Source organism: Leishmania mexicana, chromosome 34, assembly GCF_000234665.1.
Source record: "Leishmania mexicana MHOM/GT/2001/U1103 complete genome, chromosome 34".
In the NCBI taxonomy this organism is placed as follows: Eukaryota; Euglenozoa; class Kinetoplastea; order Trypanosomatida; family Trypanosomatidae; genus Leishmania; species Leishmania mexicana.
The window spans coordinates 1,777,080-1,801,849 of NC_018338.1; the positions used below are offsets into that span (position 1 = coordinate 1,777,080).

The 24,770-nt window shown below is 58.4% G+C and overlaps 7 protein-coding genes across 7 annotated transcripts; all 7 read left to right on the top strand.

Moving 5' to 3' along the window:
* Positions 1-1,197: 1,197 nt before the first annotated feature.
* Positions 1,198-4,197, top strand: LMXM_34_4870 (conserved hypothetical protein; the record flags this gene model as incomplete). The annotated part of the gene is made up of 1 exon (XM_003879433.1): positions 1,198-4,197. The coding sequence occupies one exon, from the start codon at positions 1,198-1,200 to the stop codon at positions 4,195-4,197; it is 3,000 nt and encodes a 999-aa protein (XP_003879482.1).
* Positions 4,198-5,377: 1,180 nt separating this feature from the next.
* LMXM_34_4880 (conserved hypothetical protein) lies at positions 5,378-6,526 on the top strand (the record flags this gene model as incomplete). Its single annotated transcript, XM_003879434.1, has 1 exon — positions 5,378-6,526. The coding sequence occupies one exon, from the start codon at positions 5,378-5,380 to the stop codon at positions 6,524-6,526; it is 1,149 nt and encodes a 382-aa protein (XP_003879483.1).
* A 1,438-nt stretch (positions 6,527-7,964) lies between these two features.
* Positions 7,965-9,041, top strand: LMXM_34_4890 (RAD51/dmc1 protein; the record flags this gene model as incomplete). The annotated part of the gene is made up of 1 exon (XM_003879435.1): positions 7,965-9,041. One exon carries the CDS (start codon positions 7,965-7,967, stop codon positions 9,039-9,041), a length of 1,077 nt encoding a protein of 358 aa, XP_003879484.1.
* A 1,001-nt stretch (positions 9,042-10,042) lies between these two features.
* On the top strand, positions 10,043-10,504 carry LMXM_34_4900 (conserved hypothetical protein; the record flags this gene model as incomplete). The annotated part of the gene is made up of 1 exon (XM_003879436.1): positions 10,043-10,504. The coding sequence occupies one exon, from the start codon at positions 10,043-10,045 to the stop codon at positions 10,502-10,504; it is 462 nt and encodes a 153-aa protein (XP_003879485.1).
* Positions 10,505-11,587: 1,083 nt separating this feature from the next.
* Positions 11,588-14,314, top strand: LMXM_34_4910 (putative DNA replication factor; the record flags this gene model as incomplete). Its single annotated transcript, XM_003879437.1, has 1 exon — positions 11,588-14,314. The coding sequence occupies one exon, from the start codon at positions 11,588-11,590 to the stop codon at positions 14,312-14,314; it is 2,727 nt and encodes a 908-aa protein (XP_003879486.1).
* A 3,980-nt stretch (positions 14,315-18,294) lies between these two features.
* Positions 18,295-20,472, top strand: LMXM_34_4930 (putative tubulin tyrosine ligase; the record flags this gene model as incomplete). The annotated part of the gene is made up of 1 exon (XM_003879438.1): positions 18,295-20,472. The coding sequence occupies one exon, from the start codon at positions 18,295-18,297 to the stop codon at positions 20,470-20,472; it is 2,178 nt and encodes a 725-aa protein (XP_003879487.1).
* A 1,375-nt stretch (positions 20,473-21,847) lies between these two features.
* On the top strand, positions 21,848-22,477 carry LMXM_34_4940 (conserved hypothetical protein; the record flags this gene model as incomplete). The annotated part of the gene is made up of 1 exon (XM_003879439.1): positions 21,848-22,477. One exon carries the CDS (start codon positions 21,848-21,850, stop codon positions 22,475-22,477), a length of 630 nt encoding a protein of 209 aa, XP_003879488.1.
* Positions 22,478-24,770: the final 2,293 nt, after the last annotated feature.

Below are 24,770 nucleotides of genomic sequence, written 5' to 3' on the forward strand. Positions count from 1 at the left end.
CCCGTAGGCCACGTGTTCCGGTCACAGCGGTGCAAGCCTGGCAGCACCTTTCCTCCCGCCATCCCGTCTTCCAGCACCTCTGCCCCCTTCTCTTTCTGTGTTTTCTCCACCTTCTCTCTGGGCTGCTCGTGCTCTTTGCACGACCGGCGCTGCCTCCTGTTGGTCGCTGTAGCGCCGTGTTTCAATGGGTGAGTGCGTTGAAGAATGGACAGGTTTGAGGGGCACGGCGACAGGGATGGTGGTGGTCGCGGTGGTATGTGCGAGCATGAGGACTGGCGCAGTGGGAACTTTCTCACTTTCTCTCTGTCCGTTGGTCTCGCCATCTTTTTCGTGACCCGTGTGGATGTCACGCCGGCCTTTTCCCTGCCCCTTCCCTCTGTGTTCTCCCTTAAGCCACTCCCACTTCTCCGCGGGCTTTGTTGTCTGAGACTAAATAAACGCGAAAAGAAAAGAGATCGACATTGAAAAGGACACCGGCAAGGCGAGAGAGATGGCAGTCGACGCGCCGCTGCGGCTGCAACTCTTCATGCCTCTTCTTCTCGCCATTTTATTTTTATTTTTATATAAACTCCCCCCAGTCACTAAGCAAGGAAGTGCATCAGAACCTGTTTTGCCACCCGTCACAACACCAAAAGAGCACAGGACAAAACGCGCACAGTGGAGAAGGAGGGGCGCTGCTATGGAATGCATTGCTTCCTCCCACGCCACGTTCGAGGAGACGCCTTGGTAGCCTTCAAGACGCCCGTCTCTGTCTTCGTGCGAGCGTGCGTCTCCAGCACGCGATAGCGCCCACTGTGGCAGTAGAGAACGATGCGGTGTTGGCGGAAACGACCGCCCACGCATCGGCGCTAGTCACCGTTTCCCAGACTGCTGTTCGAGGTTGCTCATAGCTGTGGTGTCTCCTTCACCACCTGTCGTGTGTCACGCTCCATGTCCCCCTGCAGCCTTGCTCGTCTGCTCTTTCTCGTCTTCCGGCGCTCCTCACCCCGCACATGCGCCTCTCTGTGCCCCTCCTCACCCAACGGGGACATCCTTGCATCCGATAAGAAGCGCGGCAGCCACGCGCTGCACACGTTTCCGTTGCGGCCACTCGGCTTATGCGCCCTTTTTTGTTTCTCAACGCCTGGGATCCTTAAACGGAACAAAAAATCAAAAAAAAGAAGCAGAGGCCCGTTAGCCGAACACACCCATACCCCAATGTCCGCGGCGATGCCACGTAACGCGCCGGCGTCGTTCGCCGCGAAGGACGACGACAAACACTACAAGATGTGCAAGAAGATTGCGCAACTCACCAAGGTGATTTACACCTTGAACAACCGATGCGAGGACAATGAGCAGCGCACCGAGTGGCTGCATCAGACGCACATGCAGGAAAGCGCGCAGCTCTGCCAGGAGTACGAGTCGCAGATAGAGAAGCTTCAGCAGCAGATTCGCGGCTTGCAGGCAGACAAGGTCAACATTGCAGCGGCCCTAGAGCAGTCTCAGAAAGAGCAGCTCCGAGCAGCGCAGGAGGAGTTCAAGACACGACTTGCAGCTCTCTCAGAACGGGTCACCGAGCAGGAGTCGAGGTATGACAGCACGTTGCTGGTGGAGAAACACCGAATGGCCACCGAACTGGCTGCTGAGACGAAGCGCGTGCGAGAGAGCAAGGACTTGGAACTGGCAAACCTCGTACGCGAGTACAACGACAAGTACAAGGCCATGCTTGCCGAGCAGCTGGACTTGAGAGATGCGCTGGAGGACAAACTCAAGAGGGAGTGGGGGTGTAAGGTCGATGCACTTCAGACAGAGCTGGCAACGGCGCAGGGCAGCGCGAGTGCGCAACTGCAGTCCAAGTCCAGGCTGTTACAAGAGACTCTGCAGCGATGCGCGACGCTAGCCAACGAGAGAGACCTATCAGGGGCGTCGCTTGATGAGGCGCGTACACAGTTACAGACGCTGCAAGGACAGCTGGGGCGCACCGAGGAGGAGTTGGTGCGCGAGCGGCGCCAGCGTGTGGCTTCCGATGAACTCAAGACGGAGCTGGAGGCGAGACTCGTATCCTTGGATACCAAGCGAAATGCCTTTGAGAGAGAATGCGCGGAGGTGCAGCAGTCCCTGGCGGCTGAGAAGGCGCTCAACGCGCGCCAAGCCGCCGCGGTGCAGGCGCTGGAGAACGAGAAAGCGTCCCTCTCGACGTCGAGGGAGGCGCTAGCTCAGGAGCTGGAGGGCAGCCTTGCAGCCCTCACCGCCAGCAAGGCACAACGCGACGCCGTGGAGGCACAACTCCGCGACCTGCAATCCTCCTCTGATGCCCATGCCTCCTTGTTGAGTGATGCCAGATCGCAGCTAAATGAGGCGAAGCAGCGCTTGGTGACGGCGCTTCATGAGGCCGCCGAGGCGGCGCGCATTTCCCAGGCGAAGCACGAGGAGCTACGCAATGCGCGTGCGTCGCTGGAGTCCAACTCGTCCTCTGAGCAGCAGAGATTGATGGAGGTGCACAGGAAGGAAAGTGATGCGCTTAAGCGGACGCATGAGACAGAGATTCTTCGACTACAGACAGAGATGCAGCGACTGCAAACGGAGAGGGCTACCATGCAAGAGTCGTGCCAAAGGACTGTGAAGGATGCGGAGGTCGCCGCTGCAAAGATTGCCGCCCTGACGGCTCAGTGCGAGGAGCAAGATGCGCTGCTCCAAAGTCGGGCTGAGGAGAGTGCGGCGGACCTCCTCCAGCTGGAGCAGCAGCTGCTGCAGCTGCAGCGCGAGGTGGAAGCCGCCAGAAGCGACGGAGCAGAGGAGGCAGCCGCTCAGGTGGCTGCGCTAGAGCGCGCGCAGGCGGAGCACGCCGCGGTCTGCGCTGCTGTGGAAGCCGCACACGCCAAGGCGCTTCGTGAGGCAGAAGAGAAGAGTGCTGCGCAGCTCGAAAGTGTTTCTCGAAACAACGCCGCCTTGGTGAAGGCGATGCAGAGGCAACACTCGGCTGCCATGGAGCGAGCGAAGGAAGACACAGCGGCGCAGGCTGCCTCCATAAGTCGTAACGTCGAGACCCAGCTTGCTGCTCTGCGGCGCGACTATGACGAAAGACTCGCTGCGGTGCGTACGGCCGCGGGAGCGACTGAGGGAAAACTTCACACACTCATCTCGGAGCTGCAGGCGCAGCTGCGTCAGGCTCTTGATGAGACGGCGGCGCTTCAAATGTCCAGTAGTGACATGCTTCAGCAGCGGCAGGAGGAGATCGCGCTGCTGAAGGCCGCCATGGCGAAGGCTCAAACGGAGGCAGCTGCCGCGCTCGATCGCTCGCGCAGCAATGCTGACGCTCAGCGACGCGATGAAGTTCATGCACTGGAGGTGACGCGTCAGCGGCAGGTTGCTGCGGAGCGGCAGCGCTATGAGACCGCCGTGGCAGCTAGCAAGGAGCAGATGGCGAGAATGGAGGCGCGCTTCGACGAGCGCATCGAAACCGCGGAGGCACACCTACAGGAGACTGTGGCGACGCTGAAAGCGGCGCGGATAAAGGATATGCAGGAGCTTGAGGAGCAACTCGACATGGCGCATCAACTGCGGGTGCGTGAGCTCACGGCAACGCACGACGCTGAGCGCAGCCAGCTCCAAGACGCGATTGGTGCAATGGACGCCAAGCTCAAAGAGCTGATTTCCTTGATGGACAGCAAAGAGGAGAAGCTAGACAGACTCCTCGCCCAGCGCGACCAGTTGCTAGAGGAGGTCACGACGGCGAAGCGCGACGGTGCGGCCGCTGTAGTGACCGAGCAGAACCGTCGTGCGGCGGACCTGGAACAGCTTCGCGTGGAACATCAAAAGGAACTAAAAGCTCTCGGCGACACGCACAAGGAAATCGTTGACGATTTTGTGCGTCAGCAGGCCGAGGAGCGGCGTGCGCATCAGGGCCTTGTAGGCGAACTGCGTAGCACGATAGAGGAGCTGCAGTACAAGTACCACTACCGTGAATCTCGTCCAGAGGACGTCGAGCTCATTAACAAGCTTCTTCAAGACAGCAAGGAAAAGGAGTCGGCTTTGAGCAAGGCCTACGAGGACATGCGCCTGTACAAGCTGGAGCTCATCAACAGAGAGGAGAACTACAACAAAATCTTTGGCCGACACCCCGACGTGGCGGACTACTCTGCTGTCGCACAGGCGGCCGGAAAGCGCCCGTCCTCGCTTCCTCGTATCGGTGCTTCACGCCAGCACTCGACACGGTAGCCGCATGTGTATGTCTGCACATGAGCAGCTGCGTGTGTGCGTGTATCTGTGTCGGTATTTCTCGATTGCTTTGTGGGGTTGTCTGTGCCGTTCATATGCGTAGTGGTTGCTCTGTCGTTGTTTACCGATTTGGTTCCACGCATCTGGCGCGTGCGTTCCGTCACCTCTCACAGCATCTGCTTGCTTCGCTCACCCCCCCTCTCCCCTCATCGCACCCCACACGGCCCCGCTGGGCTCAGCCGATTCGCAGAGTTGGTGTGCGTGTCTGCTGTTCGGTGCGTTGCCGTGTTTGTTGGCTCCCGTTGGCAGAGAGAGGGGGCGGGGATGCTGTTGCGGCAGAGTGCGGGTGCCCATGTATACAATATACAATATACCAATAGAAGTACTTCATACGCTTGCTTTCTGCGCGTCTCTTCGTGTGCTCCGAACGGTCTTCTTCACCTGTAGCTGTTGTATCGCGTTACCTCATCGTTTCTCCGAGTAACTGCGCCTGTGGACGCAGCGGCTTGCGGAAGTGAGGGCAGGAGCACGCCGAGAGCAGCAACCGACTGACAGACTGACATCGCAGCAAGAAGAAAAAAAGAACATCCATGAAGCGAATGCCGCTAGTGTGACCGTACTGACCGTTTCCTTTCAGTGTCTTTGGCCGGGCCTTGCTGTTTTCAATTTTTGTTCTCCAGGATGAGATATTCAGCCCACAGGTGCACCGAGACAGAGGTCATGTGGGATGCACTCGGTACACCGCGTTGTCTTGATTGCTGCTTGTATTTTCTTTTTTTGTTTTGACAGGAACGGCCCCTTCCCACCGTTTCGCCCGCGCCGCACCGCCTGCTGAGCGTCGCCCACGTGCCTGTTTCATATCTTGTCTTCGCACATGTCCCTCTCTCCTCTTTCTCTACACACACACACACATTCACACACATTGTGATGTTCGCGTCTGCTACTCCGCCTCTCTCGCTTTCTCTGTTTTGCCGTCTGTCGACCGTTTGCTCGCACGTAGTTTCCTACTCGCTTCCCCTCCGGTGTCATCCAACGCCTTATCGACATCCTCTTATCGGTATCACCCCCTGCCTTTGATCTTTTTTTGTTTGTCTGCCGCTCTCTCCCTCTCACACACCAACTCACTCATCAATTCCTCAGGGGCGCCGTTCGCGTTACACACACTGCGCGAAAGACAATAATGGTCAACGCATTCGCTGAGGAGCTGAAGGCTCGTGGTAACGAGGCCTTTGCGGCGAAGAACTATGAGGAGGCCATCGTACTTTACGACAAGGCCATCGAGGTGGACTCAACGAACTTCATCTATTACAACAACCGCGCCGCGGCGTACCACGAGCTCAAGAACTACGCCAAGGCGATCGAGGATGCCAACAAGTCCATCGCGATCGAGAACAACGCCAAGGCGCACGCCCGTCTCGGAGCCGCGCTGTGGGGACAGATGAAGTACCGTGAGGCAAAAAACGAGTTCGAAGTGGCAGCGGCAATGGATCCCTCTAAAACGTCCATCAAGGACAGCATTCAAGCCCTGGAGCAGCTCATCAACCCAATGGCCTCCTCCTCCGCCTACGCGAATCGCCGCGGTGTGCCGCACCCGTACGAGTACGCCCGCGCGGCGGCAGCGGCCAGCGCGGCAGTGCAGACGTTTGGCGGCGAGTTTGTTTCTGTGGAAACAGGCACGATCGGCCTCGTGCTTGACGTCGCCGTCATCGTATTGGCGGCAATGCAGGTGGTGGCGTCGATTTTTGCGCCGTCCATGGCGAGCACCCTCTGGACGTACGTTCTGCTCATCACCATGGGCCAGCAGGCCATGGTGATGCGCATGCGTAACCTCCTGCAGTTCAAGATGGACATCCTGAGCTCGTGGACGTCGCACTTCCCCTCTCTGCTGTTCGCCCTATGCTTCTTTGCCCAGCTCACCGGCGTTCGGCCGATCATGTTTATGGTAGTCTTCATTGCCGCCTACGGCGTGCTCGATCTGGTGCACAAGCGCCAGAAGGTCGCCGCCCTGATGGGTCCCATGTACCAGTTTATTGCCCCGTACATGCAGCAGGCCGATTTGGCTAAGGACGCGATTCACGTCTTCACCGCTACTGTCGAAGCGCTGCTCCTGTTCACTGTCATGCTCACCGGCGGCACCTTCTTCACGCTGGTGTACATTCAGTACGCAAAGTACCGCTACAACCACGACGGCTACGTGAAGCTCGCCTTCAAGGGCTTGCGGATGAATATCACCCGCATGACTACCAAGTCATTTATGCCGCAGGCGGTCGACCGCTATGCCCAAAAATTCTTTGACCTGCTCGACAAGGTCGCCAGCCAGTCGATTTAAGCACTCCTGTTGAAGGCATATGCGCTTCGCTGTGCGTCTGTGTGTGTGTGCGTGTGTGTCACTGTGGGAATGGGCGCCCACTCCCACACACCCATTTTGGTTGCCGATGAGGGAGAGATTACTGCCCTGTGCGGTTGCGCGGCCTCCTTTCCGTTGTCAATGCGCGGTTGGCGTTCTGCTCCTCAGAGCAGACGTCTGTGCGCGTGCGTGTGTGGTGTCTTTGTCGTCCAGTGGACATGCCTGCTCAGAGTTGTGCGTCGCTTCTCCCCTCTCCCTTGTTGGGTGGTATGGCTGTGGTTTCGCTCGTCACTTCGGTGTTTGTGTCTTTTTCCCCCTGTTGCTGTTGAACAGGCATCCTTTACCGGAGGGCGGGGCCCTGGCGGACTTCTCCTGTGCTTTTTGTTTCGCCGGCAGGGAGCAGCGCATTGTCGGCCCTCACGGTGATCACACGCAGCGAAGGGGAATCGCGGAACGAACGCACCGTAAAAAGAACCTCAGCGAACATATAATAATCAAAAGAAACGCATCAAGGATCCAACACGGGACGACGACGAAAAAAAAGGTTCATCGACGGTGTGGCATGCTTGTGTGTGTGTGTGTGCGTGTGCGTGTTTATACGCATGTGCGGCTGCATTGCTCTAATTAAAAAGAACGACTTGATGATTGATCTAGGTTTCCTGCACTTCGGCTCCCTTTTTTCCCCTGTCCCGGCATCCCACTCCCCCACCCCATTTTCACTCGGGAAGTCTCCCCCTCTCTCCCATCCGCCGTCATTCTGAGCGATTTCACTCTTCCTACGTTCCTCATCTGTGTGTGCTCGGTCGAACTGGTCCTCGCCTTGTGTTGTCGCCTTTTTTTTGTGTGGTCCTCTTCGACAGTAAGCCTGACGTTGGTGATTGGGAAGCGCCAAGGCGCGGACAAACTAGAAAGGGAAGACACCAAGGCAAAAGGCGGCGCAGGAGTGCCATGGCGTTTTCTCGTGCCCATGCGCATGCTGTCGCGGAATGCGTATCTGTGCGCTTCTTCTTCTTTCCTTTTTTTTCGTGTGTTCGCCGATGGCACCCCGGACCCCCTTTCCATCCGACTGCGTGCAGCCGAGATGGTGGACCGCTTCCAATAGCGGACCCGTGTTGCATCGTTTCTCCTTCACTCTCGCCCGCCTCTCCCGCATCCCCCTGCCTTGCATGAATACAGCAGAGACTCACCGGCGCATCTTCTTTGAACCGCTGCCGCCACCGCCGCCCTCCTCCTTCCCCGCCCCGCTTTGACACCCCCCTCAGCGTTGGCACCAACTTGTGGTCTACCAACGTTGCTTTTTCAGCGTCGCTCCGACTCAACAGTTTCGACTGCGCACCTTTTCGGTTTTCTTTTGGGCGTGTGCGAGGGTGAAACAGACACGTCTGTTTTCTTCTCCGCCCTGCACACTCCCGTCGCTACCATGCAGCAGCAGCACAGCTCGCACTTCGCCGAAGAGCGCGTCGGTGACCGCGGCGCCGCCTTTGCAGAGCCTCCGCCACTCCACAACTCCGTCACCGGAGAAGCGGCCGGACAACTTCTGCTGGAGGTGGAGCGTCTTGCGGAGCATGGCATCGGAGCCGCAGACATTACAAAGCTGAAGCAGGCGGGGATCTTCACTGTTCCTGGTGTGCAGATGCAGTGTAGGAAAGACCTCATTCAGATAAAAGGCCTCTCCGAGGCGAAGGTTGACAAGATCATCGAGGCGGCGCGGCGCGTGGGCGAGGTGGGCTTCATTACCGGCTCCAGCTGTCTGCAGCAGCGCAGCACTATTCTACGTATCTCCACCGGGAGTACGGCGCTCGATCAGCTGCTCGGTGGCGGCGGTATCGAGAGCCGCTCCATAACCGAGGCGTTTGGAGAGTTCCGCACCGGCAAGACGCAGATCGGGCACACCTTGTGCGTAACCTGTCAGCTGCCGCTGGAGATGGGCGGTGGCAACGGAAAGGCGGTGTACGTGGACACCGAGGGCACGTTTCGGCCGGAGCGGATTCGACCCATTGCGGAGCGCTTCGGGATGGACTCAAACTCCGTGCTAGACAACATCCTTGTCGCCCGCGCCTATACGCACGAGCATCAGGCTCACCTGCTATCAATGGTAGCAGCCAAGATGGCGGAGGATCAGTTTAGCCTGCTCGTCGTAGACAGCATAACGGCTCTCTTTCGCGTTGACTTCTCCGGCCGCGGCGAGCTCGCGGAGCGGCAGCAGAAGCTGGCAAAGATGCTGAGCCAACTGATCAAAATCGCGGAGGAGTTCAACATTGCCGTGTACATCACCAATCAGGTAGTCTCCGACCCCGGTGGCGCCTCCATGTTTGTAGCGGACCCAAAGAAGCCCGTCGGTGGCCACATCCTCGCCCATGCGTCGACGACGCGCCTGTCCCTGCGCAAGGGCCGCGGCGATCAGCGCGTGTGCAAAATATTTGATAGCCCATCCTTGCCGGAGCTCGAATGCGTGTACAGCATCTCTGAGCAAGGGATCATCGACGCGGTTGAGTGAGGACCACAAACGGGAATGTGGCTGAAACCTGAGAACCCTTCTTTCTTGGTTTTCTCTTGTTGTGCGTTTGAGCACAGTGGACGCCTCTTCGATTTTAGCAGAGCGAATGTGCATGCCAGCAGTGTGGCGCTGATGAGTATGCGAGCGCGCCGCACTGGAGCGTTGCACATAGGTACACACAGATAAATTTCAAGTCCTGCTCCTCTTTCGACTGAATTATTATGTTCATCTGCTTTCTTCTGCTGCGCTCTTGTGAGTGACACGACGGCGTGCGTAAATACGAAACAGCTACGCAACGGCACGTGAGCATTTTCCGCTTTCATTTTTATTTTCCGTATCCGTGTGCTCGTATATCCTACTCAGGCGTTCGGTGTAGGACTCCGGCGGGCACATCAACAGGACACATGATAGCGTTTGAAAGGGATGATTTCGAGTGAGGCGCGGCTGCCGCACACCGTTCCTTTCCAGATGACGCCTTGGTCCAGCTCTGACTTACTTTTTCATTCCGGAGAGTGTATCGGCGCTCGTGCTGATGCCGAAGCACACTGACGCCGCAGCTGACGGCAGTACGCTAGAGCTCCGCACGCGCCAGCACAGCCATTCAAGTCGTCTATCGGCTTACTGCCTCTCTCCGTCGTACCTGTACCCTCTCCTTTTTTACCACCGGTGCATAATCGTGCTCCCTTGCGCTTTCACAACACTGCGGATGTCACCTCGCATGGCGCAGTTTTCGTGGAAACTGGTCGCATACGGGAAGAATGAAGCGGCGCGTCGGTACCCCTCAGAAGCACATCATTTCTTACGACGCAAACGTCGAACTCGCGGGTGCACTCGTCATTGGAGGTCTTCGCTTCGCACTTTTGTCTTGCCGCTTCGCTCTTCTCATTGGGCTGTCGTAGCAAGACCTCTCTCTCTCTCGCTCTCTCGCTTGGCCCGTAGAAAAAGGGTTTAAAGAAGAACTTCTTATCGCTTCCGGTGGCAGGTCCATAGGGTCCGTCGCCATGATGCGCTCGTCGGAGAAGCATCAGGGGGTCAAAGCCATGCAGATGAACCGTGATCGGATCAAGGAGAGAATTCAGGAAAAGCACCAACTGCAACGGCAGCGGGTGCGGGATAGTCGACTTAGCGGACTGCGTAAGGCGGAGGATGGAGAGACGTGTGGCGACGCCACGGGTGCAGGCATTCGTTGGGCAGCTGTGACGGGTCATGGAGAGGTCGGCTCGAGCTCCGCACACGTGCCAGACACCGCTCTGTGCTGCAACCCTGACGGGACTCTGACGCTACCGGCGGTGCAGGACTGGTCTGACATTGGCCACGAGTTCGGCGTCAACATCCACGACGCTGATGTGATGGAGTATTTATTAGCACTCGAGGAGGAGATACGACAAGAGCAGTTCTTTCAGTTCTACGATCAAACAAACGGCAACGAATGGGAGGACTACTTCCGCTCTCTCACATGCTGACAGGAGGCTCCGCCTGTTTCGGTGTAAAGTTCTCCCTCTCTCTGTGTTTGAGGGGCGCACGCGCCAAGAGGCTCGTGCCGTGCGTGTAAAGTCCGCGTGTTCGGTGTGCTGCTGCCACACACGCCACCTCCTCACTCCCCGTCTTCGCTGTCTGCCACCGACTTTTTCGTTGATTTGCTTGTCTTTCCTGTTCTTTACAGTCTGGCGTGCCTGAGTTGCTCTTCTCCTCATACTCCTTTCTTTCACGTTCTTTGTGTGCGCGTGTCCGCTGCTCCATGAAAACGCAAAGCAGAAGTTGGATCGCGATGATGCAAGAAGTCGGCTTGAGGTTTTTCTTTTAGCGCTCTCTCTCTCGTGCGGTTTGTGTTGGCTGTAGCTTCACGACCTTCCGCCTGGACCTCCCTGTCGCCAACCGGCCTTGCTGTGATACCTTTGTGCGTGACACGGTTTATGGATGTATGGGCATGGGTTTCTCTTTCTGGCCTTCTTGAAAACTGCTCGGCGGTCGGTCTTGCGCACAGGAGATTGTACTGTGCCCACGGCACGCGCTTCCTTCGATGTTTATGGTCATCAGTGTGCCTGCTCTATCACCTCTTTTTTTCGGTATTTCGGCACTTCCTTTTCCGGTCGCCCTCCACATTGTGTGGGTCTGTTGGCGCGCTGCACTCACAGACAGCACCGTAGACGGAGTGGTGCACGCACGGCCGCTGCTCCGACCCTCTGCCCCCTCCCCCTTCACTCCTACACACACAAACTCAGAAAAGCACCGCATTTTTGGAAGGGGGGACCATGGCATCAGGTATGCCGCAGCACCCACGCGCTTGCCACTCTCCAGCTGCCGGACTCCTCTCGTCACCACTCCACACCATCGTTGACGGGTCCCCCTTCTCGTGCCACTGTCACACGCTGGATTCTTCAACCCCCCCTCCTGCTTTCTCTGTCGTTTCGTTTGTCGCGCCCGCCTTCGGTGAGGCACACGCCATTCCTTGGCGTCAGTTTTGCCTCACACACAGGCGAATAGCGCAGCCAGGCTGAGTGGAGGAACACGTAGGACAAACACCACGCACGCCTCGGGGTACTCTAATGGAAATCACGGATACGATAAAGGAGCGCCTTCGGTACTTTTTCGTGCATCACAGCGAGCCTCCTCTCCCTCTATCGACCCATGATGGCACCAGCGCGTCCACCTCGCCTCGGACAAGCAGCGGCGCTGCTGCAGCCGGTGCTGGCGGCCGGTCTGTTTTTATTCAAGAGGTGGACTGCATGAAGCTCCTCGACGTCTGCCCAGAGGTCGGGTGCACACTGCTGGTTCAGACCACAACAGTCATGGATATGCTGCGGGTGGAGTGCGCGGCACTGTGCAAAGAGGCTGGGCAGGCGGGGATCCTCAGCAGCAGCATCTCCATCCGCCTCACGCACGTGCCAGCAGCTATGACAGGACTGCCGTCGGTGCCACCCGCTGGCGGCCAACTCGTGCAGTTATGCGGGTCGATCATTCGCATGTCGACCAAGCGCGTGGTGCCGTATGCGTCGCGGCTAATGTGCCCGCGATGCCATGCTACCACGGAGATCTTCACAAACGCTTTTGACCGCGCGACGGAAGCCAAGGCGCAGTGCTCGCAGCCCGCCTGCAAGCATGAGCCGATGCAGGTGATTGGTCAGGTTTGGATGGACTACGCCGAGTGTCGGCTGCAGCAGCGGTCGAACCAGTCAGGCCACCTGCCTCGCAGCGTCCTCGTCACGCTGGATGACGAGCTCAGCATGAAGTGCTCGGTGGGCCAGTTCGTGGAGGTGGTGGGGATCGCCTTTCCAAAATGGCGGCATGTTTTTCCCTCTAGCAGGCCGAGCATCGAACCGGCCATCTGGGCGGTCAACGTGCTCCCTATGGAGGCGTATCGCGGGGCGGCCACGTCGACGAGTGGTGCACCTGGACTGCGTCGCCGCGCCGGCAAGACGGACCGGCCAAAGTTCAACCCAGAGCATTTCTTCACCTCTTTCTGCAAGAACAAGCGCAAACGCGGCGTGACGCTGGTGCGGTCCGTGTGCCCGCATCTCTCCGGCCTCTTCGCGCCCCGATTTGCAGTGCTGCTCTCCGCCCTCGGCGGGGCGTCGACGACGGGGAAAGTTTCCATGCACGTACGCAACACAATTCACTGCCTCTACGTTGGCGACCCCTCGACTGGCAAGACGCAGCTGCTGCGCTTTGCGGCGGCCATCGCGCCGCGCAGCACCTCGACGACCGGCATGGGCAGCACCTCCGCCGGTCTCACAGTGGCGGCCGCGAAGGAGCATGGCGAGTGGGTGCTGGAGCCTGGTGCATTGGTGCTGAGCGATGGCGGCTCTTGCATCATCGATGAGCTCCGCACCGTCTCTCCAGCGGATCGTGCCTCGCTGCATGAGGCAATGGAGCAGCAGACCATCTCCGTGGCAAAGGGCGGTCTCGTCACGAAGTTGCGCACCGCCTGCGCGGTCTTGTCGGCCTGCAATCCGCCGACCCGCCGCGGTGGTCGAACGGAGATCGGCGTTGGCGGTCCGCTGCTGAGCCGCTTTGACTTCATCTTTCTTCTCTGGGACACGCCGAAGCCAGAGGTGGATGCGCGGATTGCGTCGCACATGCTGCGAGCCAATACTGGAGCACAGACGGTGCTGGAGGAGGAGGAACTGACAGTGGACGAGGTGGCGCGGTACCTATGGTGGGTGCGCACCCAGTACGCCACGACAGACGGCCCTTTTCTCTCCGACCCGGCCGCTGACCTACTGGGCCGCTACTACGAGGTCCAACGGCAGCGTGGCGCCAGTCCTGCCCTGGATGACGCGGTGCCGGTGACCGTGCGGTTCCTTGAGTCCCTCGTGCGACTCACACAGGCACACGCGAAGCTGCATCTACAGACGATATGCACGCTCGAGGACGCCGCGATGGCGGTGTTTCTCATGGAACGCACCGCGTACAGCCTCAAGTGCCCGCTGGACGCTGTGGAGCCCGGAATGTACAGCAGTTCGCTTGAGCTGGACGAGGTGTTCCTCTCAGATGACCCTGCGGCGCTCGCTCAGCAGGACGCGGTGCTGTCCGCCATCGTCGATGTCATGTTCCACTACCAGCTGCCGTCAGCGGACCCCTTTAATGGGACCGAGAGGAGAGGCGACGAGGAGATTGCCTTGGCAGATCTTCCCTTCATGCGGGCGATGCGCGTCACTGGCGCATCGCAGAAAACAAACGCCGCTTCGCCCACCGGCGACGTTACAGGTGAGGACGAGGTGGCGGACGGTACGCTGCTGGCTCAGAGGAGGGTCCCCTCAGCCTTGCTGCAGGACAAGACCCTTGTCGCCATCGCCAGCGCTGAGCGACTGGCGGAGGAGGTTGGCCGGACCTCTGGCACCGCCTACAGCGTTGCGCGCTATCCCGGCTCCAGTATTGAGCGGGCCGCGGACTCGTCGCCAAGAGCCGTGGCGGATCTCTTGCAATCTCAGCGGGTGCGTCCGTCATCGTCTGTGGCACCATGCGCATTCGCTCCCTCGCAGCCGAGCCCGCTACCCGCTCTCGTCGAAGAGGGGCAAGCACCGGATTACACACAGCTGATGGCAGGAAAGAGGCCGAAGGAGGCGGGCGAGGATGAGCTGCTGCTACCGGATAGCGAGCACCACTCCTCCGCCTCCAGCGCGCCGCCCTCGCAGCAAATGGCGGCCCGTCCTCTTCCATCGCCGTCATTATCCGTTCCCGAAACCGGTTCATTGCCGTACTCGCTCCTGCCAAACGGTGCGCGGAAACGGTCTGCTGAGGACATCATGCGCAGTCTTCGATTCCGCCCGTGAAGAGGGCACCTTTGGGTGGTTGGGTGTGGGCCTTTTTTTATGCCTATCAACGATTCTCCCCTCACGCTTCTCTCACTCTCGGTCCGATCGCCTCTGACTTTGTGCAGTCCCGTCGAACGCTGTCCAGCGCACCTGTCTGAGCCGTCTCGTTGACCAGAAAGGTGAACACGAGGAGACTAGGATAACGGCAGCCTGCACAAGGCGCGTGAAGCCAGCGCCGTGCTGTGAAGGCGCCGCTGACGGCGTTGCTGTCTGTACTCTTGAGGGTGACTGATGCGGTACGAACCTGCTTTGCCCTTCCCCTGCTCACCTCCGTTGTTGCCTTCCACAGGGTACTCCCCCCGCGTTCTCTGTTCCTTCTGCCTTTTGTTGGGAAAACACTTTGTTTTGTTTTTTGCCCGGTCCCATTGTTGTCTCATCGGTGTTGTGGCCGTTTCTCTCTCTTGACAGACGCCCGCGCACACGTCCAATCATCATCATTCCCTCCTCCTCACGACTGGAGGAGTCAGCAGCCGCAGAGACATACGAAAACCGAAAAGGGCACGAAACCAGGCGCAGGGAAGTGCCCGCAGAGTAAACGCCCCCCCTACACACAGTCTCTCGGCGCTGTCTTTTACTGTTGTGGCGACGTGCCCTTGACAGCGAATACGGCCGACGAACGCTCGCCCTCGCTCTTTTCCTTATCCCTTCCTCTCCGCCCTGTGCCGACAGGTGCGTGTGCACCACTCCCTCAAGGAGAGTTGGAATGCCAACCGATTCAGTATAGCACATTCCGTCGACCCCCGCTCCATCCCATCTCCCTCTCTCACGCGATAGGAAGTATGCCAGGCAGGGTTATTGTGTATGAGGCTGTGGTCTTGATGGTGCAGAGGTGGGCGAGGGGTGGGTGCGCGTGCGCTGAGTACCGATGAGCCGATTGCGGAAAGGGAGCTGTGCATCGGCATTCTCATGCACGGTCGCGCCTCGCGTGGCTCCGCGCTTGCGGCGCTCCAGATGGATTACACCGGCTGCCGACGGCACCACCTGAGCACCAAAGACCGTTGAAAAGGCCGGCGTCCCGCGCACGTGGGGATCCTGACGGCGGATGGCTCGATCATTCATGCTGCTGAGGGAACGGAGAGGGACACAGGTGTCGGAGGAGTGCATCCGTCGCCTCGAGAGTCCCGCTCACAGCACGTGCCTGGAGGCGGCGGTCAGCCGATTCATGGACAACCGCCCGCGCCCGCTGCCGGGAGACGAAGCGGATGCTGGCATGGACCTCTGCAGAACGCTCACCCTGTCCCAAACGTCACAGTTGACCCGTATTGCCCAGGCTGGTGCATGATACAGACCCTCGTCGTTGTCTTCTGGACGATCTACGGCGTCGCATTCAACGAGCCGGGCATGACGCCAGCAGAGAACCGCGACAGCGCAGACGTGTCTGCGCCGTCCATATGATTAGGCAAGTCGTCAGCGCGGCACCAACGCATCTCTCACCCGGCGCTCGCGCACTGCCTGGTGGTCTGGGGAGCCTGAGCTAAGCCCCGAGGAGGGATGCAGCAGGCGGCGACCGGCCCGATAGGGGAGCGGCTGTGAGGCGTCCTGCGAGGCAGGGGGGGCGTCGTGCTCTCTTACGATTGAGTCGGTGCGTCGCCGTAAGGCTCGTGTGCAGCGCTGCTTTGGACGACTTGAGGAGGCCTGTGAGAGGCCGGGGGTGGTGTGGAGTGGAGTTTGACCCGTGTATGGCAGGGAAAGAGCTTCGTGGAAACAAACTCGTTGCTTGTCTCGCCTGAGGCCCGAGAGATTGGCAGGTTCTCTCTTCCCATTGTCTTGTGAGGCTCCCTGTCGCTGCTTTTTTTTTTCTGAGGCAGGGCGGGTGTGTGAAGGGAGGTTTTGACAGTACAGTTCTTGAAAGCGAAGATGACATTAGGGATTTGAGCCTCGTGAGGCGTTCAGAGCAACCAGCGGAGCACGCAGAGCGCTGAGTAGCTGTGCTTTGGGGAGTCCATGGGATGTGTGCGCACAGAAGGGTTTTGCTGTCTCCCTCCTCTCCCTTTTCTTTTCCATCTCTCTCTCTTCTGCTGGCTCTATACTGGATGCAAGGGATTCTGGGAGAGAGCACGACATCGGCGCACAGATCCAATCGCACCCACGAAGGAAAAAAAGAATGAAGAAATTGCGACGGTGGACTTGTTCTCAACTGGGTGCGCCCGCCTGTAGCTTGCGCGTCTGTGATGCTCTCTGTCAGGGACAGCCGCCACTCCATTGCTCGATGGAGAGGGAAGCCGAGTGTCCGCCAGGGTCTCTCTTCTTTTTTGTTTGCGTGCCTCCCGGCTCACACGCGTCAAAGAGTCACAGGAGAGGTGGGTTGTGTGTGGGTGTATACGTCTTTCATTGGCGGAGCGGCGGGCAGCTGAAAGTCGCTGGCACCTCTCATTCTCTTTCTTTTATGTTGATAGTGAGATACTATTAGGACCGCCGTTTATGTTGCATCCGTGCCCACGGACGCTGCGCGCACCGAGATATCTCATCATTGATGACCATGTATGCGCCCCCCCCTTCTCACATGCACATTCAAACCCTGTTCTGCCCACTTCTACGTCACATCTGCTGGGACTTCGATCTTCTCTCCATCCTCACTTGGGATGTGGACCCCCTTCCCTACCTACGTCATTACTCAAGCACTCATAGGATTCATGTGTGTCTCTCTGAAACAAAACGAAAACCACGCATACCACAACGCAAAGGACAAGACCTACCTCGTCGAGTGCGACAGCGGCATCTGCTCTCAGAAGGATACCGCACATACAATCGGTTGTCCCATCCTCTTTCTTTTCAAACGCACTTTGTAACCTTTTTTTTGGTCTTGCCTCACCTCTGCCGTAACGCTGCTGAGCTGTGTATGTGTGTGTGCTGCGTGTCACCCTTCGTGCCTTATTCCTTTCCTTTCTCACCTTCTGCCACCGCCATATAGTCGTGTAGTGGGGCCCTGGAGGGAGACAGCAGGTGCGAAGTCGTCTTTCCGCCCTGGTTTCTGCCTCTGCGAGGCCCCTCTCTTTATCCCCTGTTTTTATTTGTTTTCTCTGCTCGCGGCGTGTTGCTCCTCCATTTCGTCTTTGCTTTGTCCTTTGCGCGCGCACTTGGATCGTGTGCTGTCGGTGGCCCTCCCCCTCTCTTCACGAGCGTCTCGCGAGATCCTTTTGACCGCGTGTGCAAGAGCCGCTGCGCGTTCGAGCAGGAGGCAGAGAACAAGCAAGGAACGACAGGCAGACACCAACTGAGAAAAGCAGGACGCAGCGCTTATCCGTGTCGCACGCGACTTTGGACGCGGTGTGTCAGCGGGTGGGGGGCGTTCATCTCGCGTTTGTTTTTCTCCCCTCTACTAGTGTGTTCTCTTTTTGTTGCCATCACCAGTGCTGACCTCCCCTTTCGCTCACTCTGTGGCTGCCCTTCGCATGAATGTACGACTGAGTGGCGAATTTGGTTCATTGGTAAAGTGAGCGTGCGCTTCTTTTTTTTATCTTGCTGTTGTTGTTCTGCTCGCGTGCACGCGCGAACCAGGACCGTGGGAAGGAACAGGAGAGAGTAAGGGGGATCTCGAGGCTGACACGGGAACTGCTGGCTGCTGGAGCACACGTCAACACACTCCTTGTGTATCCACTGTCAACTTTGTCGGCCAGTTACTTCTATTCCCTTCACGCCTTCTTCAACTTCTTACGTGTGGCCTGCTTGGTCTGCACTTGGGCTCCTGAAGACGATTGGCTGCTGTTCTTTTTTTTCCGACACCCGCGCACCGTCTCACACCCCACACGCCCGAGGAAGTCGCACAAAGCAAGCGCACACGTACAAGAGAAAGCAAGACACACACACACACACACACAGAGGTGGAGGTGGCGTACACGAGAAAAAAAAGGTCTAAAGAAGTCTGCGCTTTGTGTGTCTCAGTGGCAGCCACGAAGCTGAAAAGTAAAACCGCTTTCATCCGACGGCTCTCTGCTAAGATGAGTTCGTCGGCGAACACATTTCCGGCGCTGTCGGGCGGATTCAAGTTGCCTTCTGTGACGGCCGCGCCGAAAACTAGTGTGACTCGCATACCGGCTCGCGTCGTGCATCAGACACGCGCTTTGCCTTCCGTCACGCGCGACTTGGTTGCTCCGACGCCGTCATCGACGCCATCGCTGTACCCACAGAGTCTGTGGTGGGACGCGCAGCAGGGTAAAGAGGACACGGACAAGATTACTCGCAAGCGCACCTACAGGGTAAGCGACTATCCTCCCATTATCGTGGGCAAGTACGTGACGGATCCGACAGGAAAGGACTTTTCCAACCCACAGTACGTGCCCGCAGGGACGGCGGCGCGCTCTCGCTCGTCGTCGCGCGCCGCAGCCAGGAGCGACGCAGGTGTGACCGCTCTCAGCCGGATCTCGAGCTCCGCGACGACGTGCTCTACCTGCACTACGACCTCGTCTACCGTTCACGGCTCCGAGGAGGACGAGGAAAACCTCGCGCTACGCGTCACCGCAAAGCGGAAACTGTTTACGGTGGTGATGCCCATCTACCCCTCCTCCGCTGCGAGCTTCTTCTTCCCGACAGCATACGTGCAGTCATCCCGCGACGCGGCAGATTGGCGAGGTCCACCGAAGAAGATTAACGAAGATCTACACCCTAACGACCGCGCCAATTTCTCGCTCTCCTTCGTTTCCGTGCGCGAGAACAACCTGAATCGGATGGGGCTGTACAAGATCGGTCCCGGCGCTGTCGCCTTCAGCGCGGTCATCAAGGCCTTTGAGGCGGGCGGGCTCCGGTACACGGACTCCAACAAAGACTTCAACATATTGTGGGCCAAGCGGGCCACCGTCTATACCCTGTCCTCGCTGAATGCGTACCAAAAGGTGAACCACTTCCCAGGTACGTGGGGTGTGGGCCGCAAGGACCGGCTGGCCTACAACATCCGCCGCATGCAGCGGCACTTCGGCGACGATGCCTTTGACATTGTGCCCAAGTCCTTCCTCATCCCTCAAGACGAAGCGGAACTGCGCCGCGATGCGGAGATGGACCCCGGCACCCCGGAGAAGCCGCTGATCTACATTGTCAAGCCCGGCGCGTCTAGCTGCGGACGAGGGATCCACCTCTTCAAGGGCGTTCCGCCCATGCCTCGGGGGGCGGGGCGCGAGAAGGAGATGGTGTGTCAGCGGTACATTGGCAACCCCTTGCTCATCTATGGCCGCAAGTTTGACCTGCGTCTCTACTGCGTGGTCACCTCCTTCGACCCGTTGCGGATCTACCTCTTTGATGAGGGTCTCGTGCGGTTCGCGGCTAAGAAGTACAGCGGCCCTGACCAGGACCTTGACAACATCCATGTACATCTCACCAACTACTCCGTTAATAAAACGGCGGAGCTGAGCAAGGAAAGCAACGGCAAGGACTACGAGAGTGACGACCCACTTGACATCAAGTGGTGCCTCTCCGACTTCAAGCGGCACTTGGCATCGCACCACCCACTGGGGCTTGCTGCCTGGGACCGCATCCAGTTCGAGTGCGAGGATGTGGTGATAAAGACGTTTCTCAGTATTGAGCACAACGTGGTGGAGGAGGTGACGCGCAACTGCGCCGATAGAAGCGGACGCAACTGCTTTGAACTGTTCGGGCTGGACTTGATGGCGGATGACAATCTCAAGGTGCGGCTGCTGGAGGTCAACATCATGCCCTCGCTGGCGACAGGCAGCTCTCTCGACAAAGCCGTGAAGTCCCGCATGCTGTCGCACATGTTGACGCTGGTGCGCGTCATTCCGTATCGACGGGATAGTCAGCTGGACCCCAACAACACGGACGGCATCTACGTGCCGCGCGGCATTCAGCGGCAGCCGGGAGAGCGCACCTACAAATTTGGCAATCACCCCTTTCCGAGCGCTCGTATTGTGGAGCGGCCGCTGCTGACCTCCTTCAACGACCCGAACAACGAAGACTCGAACCTGTCCATGGCCGAGTTGCTCATGTTGCGCGAGTATGAGGAGGAGTTGCAGTGCGCTGGCAGCTTTCGGTGCATCTACCCTGTTGGTCGCACCGTTAACAGATATCTTCCCTACTTTTTGCATGGCGTCCGCCGCAGCAACTACCTGCTGGCGTCGGCGGCGGTGATGAAGTCGAAGCGGCCGCAGAACGAGAAGCTCTTCGATTAAACTGGAGATGATACATACTTTTGCCCAGGAGCTGCGGTCCGCATTCTGTAAGTTGAGATGGACAGCCAATGTAATGGTGCGAGGTGGATGGTGGTGGCGTGCGAAAAGGGGGTGGCGAGGAGAAGAGTGTGGCGTGTGGTGCGAAATGCAGGCTGATTCCCCCTTCCCCACCTCTGCGGTGTCATGGGGGAGAGTGATGTGGGCATCTGCTTCTACAGCGTACGTGCTCTTCCGTCGAACGAAGTGCGGATCACATGGACGGCAAACAAGGGCAATAGGCTGGTAGCATGGAGGCGTCCTCACGGCATCACCGACATCTTGGTTTAAAGCGAACATGTACAAACCCATCGACGTTTTGCTCGCACCCTCTTCAAGTCCGCGCGCACGTGCTTGTGTGCCCCTGTTCTCCATTTCGCTGTGTGGACGTGCCCTCACGTTGACATTTACATTTGTATATGTGTGTGTGTGCTAGCATTGCCATCCTGCTCAGGTTGAGCGATGGATGACGGTAAGAGGGCTGTACTTGTATGTGCGCTTTTCGCAGGGTTTGAAATGTGCGAGCTCGCTCGTCACGCGCGCTTGTTTCTGGAACCCCATTCAGCGCAGCTTGAACACACTGAAAGCGATGGAGGGCAAGCAGCACCCGCCACTCAGCACAGCCACAGCAACGACGGCATCGGCCAACAGTCAAAGACGTTTCTGCGTGTGAGCGCAGGCGGTCATCTCATTACTTTGCTGCCGGTTATACAGTGCTGCTGAGTTGTTGCTCTGGCGCTCCCTCTTCCTAATTACCTTTCTGTGAGCATAGATAAAGGTGGCGATCTCGTACCTCCCTTCTTTAATCTGACGCGCGTCGATCGGTTTGGTGGCGGCGCGCCCCTGCGCGTGCGTAGACTGTCGTGATGAGTTGTTCTTGGGCCCTTTTTTCTCTGTACTCCCCTGTGAGGGCTTTAGCCGGTCATGTTACCATGTCAATACCCGTTCTTCGCTGCAACTTCTCAACCCCGTGTACTGCCTTTCCAAGTGTCTCTGTCCGTATCTCTGAAGAGGTTTCGCACGCACCGACTACAAAACTCGATGATCCCTCCGTTCGACGCGTGCCTTGTCGTCGGCTGGGCGTGCACGTCTTCGCCATCTAAACCCTCAACCGTCATGCTCTTCTCGCTCTTCTTCCATCTCTTCCTGAGTTTGCGTGTCAGTCGGCTTCTTCAGCTCACATCTTTCTTCATCCGGCTCATCCCATACCGTTGCCGTCTTCCGTTTCGGAGTTGTCTTCCGTCTTGGTTGTCTAAAGGGCCGTTGACAACGGCTTGACTCGCGGTGCTTGCCGTAACTTCTCTCCTCTCCTTCTCCCGAGCACCCCCACATTGTCATCATGCTCGACTACCTCATCCCGATCGGCATGGCCCTAGCGGGCATCTTCGTCATGATGTTCATCTTCCAGAGCATCAGCAAGTCGGAAGTCGGCGGGGAATCGATCGCACCCGCTCGCAAGCCGCGCTCCAAGAAGTCGCAGCGTCCGTCGCAGAAGTACATGGACGACGTGCTTGACCTGGCCACGGAGCAGCTCATTGCGCGCGAGGTGGCCCGCAACCCGTCTGGCATGATCACCGACAGCAAGAGTGTGGCACCACAGACGCTCGACAACATCCGCAGCCGCCGCCAGGCCAGGGAAGAGAGCCAGCACATCCAACCCCATGCCAAGGCTAGCGAGCGTCAGAAGCAGTCGGCGAAGGACCAGGGCTTCAGAGTGGTGGAAAGTCCAAAGAACATGCCGAGGCAGCAGCAGCAGCAGCAGCAGCAGCACGGGGACAAGCAACAGCGCGAGTCGGAGCAGGTCACGTCCATCGAGGAGCTTGACCGTAAGCTGAGCCTCTTTTTCAAGAGCAGCAGTTCCCGAAAGACAAAAGACGTGAAGCCCAAGGAGGAGGTGCAAATCGACAACGGCATCAACCGCGGCCACGTTGTCGTCAAGGGCGACTTGAGCAAGGCGAAGAGCTGGTAAACGCCACCCGCGTAGCCCGTGCTTACCTGTGGAGTGGGTGGGATGGGGGCGGGAGAAGGTGTAAAGGATTTGCATACATGACCTGCACGTTCTCTTTCTTGTGTTTCTCAAGGCCGTCACGCGCACACGCACACGAGCACGGAGGTGCATGTGAGCTTTTTCTTTCTCCACGATGCGAGAATGGGATACCGTTACTTCCCTTTCGGTCACTGTCGTGGTGCGTCGGTGGAGAAGGTGGGGGCGACGCCGGCGACTTCCTCGCTGTTTGCCGCCGCCCGAGCTCTTGTGCGTGAAAGACTTTCTGTGGTGCCCTGAATGAGTTGTTGTGTCTTTTATCAGTGCATGAATTCGCAAAGGTGACGTGTCCTTCCTGCGTCTACAATGCCTTGCCGGATCGTGTGGTCGCGTTCGTGATGTTGCTTTGCGCCTCTCTTGAGCGACCGTGGCGGCCGGCAAGCACAGACTGACGCACGACTGTGCGTGTGCTCTACTCATCTTCGATTCTCTCATTTGTGTCACTGTCCGTGCCTTTATGAGTCTTTTCTTGTGTGTGTTCTTCTCACATGCAGGCGCGTGCATTGACACGAGTGTGTGGCAAACGTAACGTGACGTAGTTGCTCTCTGAGGCAACAGGCAGTCTCTCCCCGGAAGTAGTAAAGGGTGTGCGCCTGCGTGCATCTGGGGGGTGGGTGGGTGGCTCTGTCATCACAGCCACAGCGAAAGAGAGAGAGGCCCGTCGAGGAAGAGGCGGATGAGGGACAGGGCAGAGGCAGAGTGCGCACGGTGCGCGCTCAGTGCGTTCTTCGTGGGCTTTAAAAAGAAGACGAGAAGGAGCTATGCTGTCACTGGGGGTGCTCTCGTGCGTTGCCTGCGCGACTGTGCCACCCTTCACGTACCCTTCTGCCTCCTCTCCTCCTCATCCGTGTGTCTGCTGAGGATGACGTGAACGCGTCCGTAGGCAGGTGAACCTTTTTTCGATCGCACGCCTCCCTTCTCTCTTTCTCTCTCCACTTTTACGTACACGTGTGCGTGCGTGTAGGACGTGAGTCGCAGTTGTTTACCGCAGCCGGCTCCTCCGACGCACCCCAGTCTCGTCGGTGGGGTGTCCAAGCGCCGGAACACGCCTTGCACAACACCGTCTCATTGTTTTCTTGGAAAGGAAGATGGTCCGTCAAAGGCGTTTCTTTCATCCGCCCCGCTGCGACGTGTATTCGTTGACGTGTGCCTATGTGGGCATATCTGTTTATGAACGTCTTGTTTGATGTGGCCGTACTCTGTTACTTTTGCAGAGGCCGTGCAGCGTCTCCTCTCGTGTGTGTGCGCCTGCGAACGCACCCTTTTCAGCTTTCCTTTGCGCGCTATCCGTGATGACACGGGATATCTCTGCCTGGTATCACCGGGTCCAGTACACCCCCTCCCCCTCCCCCACCCACTCTGTGTCTGGGGAAGCCAACCAGCCCCCCACTCCCTTCCTCCCCTATCCCCTTCCAATGCAGAGCCCCAGGCCCTCTGGCGCTGACAGGCTCACGTGCCTACGCCGTAGGGAAGCCAGTGCGATGCATCGCCACGGATGTCGGCAGTGTGTCAGGTGTTGGATGGCGTTGCGTCGGAGCGGCCGGCGTCCGCGCGGCACCAACGCATCTCTCACCCGGCGTCCGCGCACTGCTTGCTGGCGTGGGGAGCCTGAGCTCCACCCACCCACCTACCCACACACACACACGCGAGGAGGGATGCAGCAGGGGGCGACCGGCACGATGGGGGAGCGGCTGTGAGGCGTCATGCGAGGCAAAGGGGGAAGGCTGGTAGAGCACGAGGCAGGGGGCGTGGTGCTCTCTGACGACTGCGTCGGCGCGTCGCTGTAAGGCTCGTCTGCAGCGCTGCTTCGCACGACTCGAGGAGGCCTGTGACAGGCCGGTATTTTTGTGGTGTGGCATTGATGTCGTGACGTATGGCAAAGAAAGGGATGCGTTGACGTAACCGATAAAACGGTACACCCCCGTACGTTCTTGGGCACACTCTCGGGTATCCGTGTTTGGTTCTTCTGTTATTGTGAGCACGCGTGTCTTTCTTACGAAGAAGGCCTTGAAAGATAAAGCTCGTGTGAAGGGATCCTCATCGCGGCGGAGGGGCTATGTGCCATGGCGGTGGGGGTGAAGTGGATGGGGGGATGGCGTTGGGTGGCTTTTGCTTGCCTCAGCCTTGTCTCGCATCCACTTACCCGGCTTCTTCGCTTCACCTCCGGCCGTGTTGTCGCGCTGCACTGGCGCAACCCAGTCTCGCTCTTTCGTCTGCT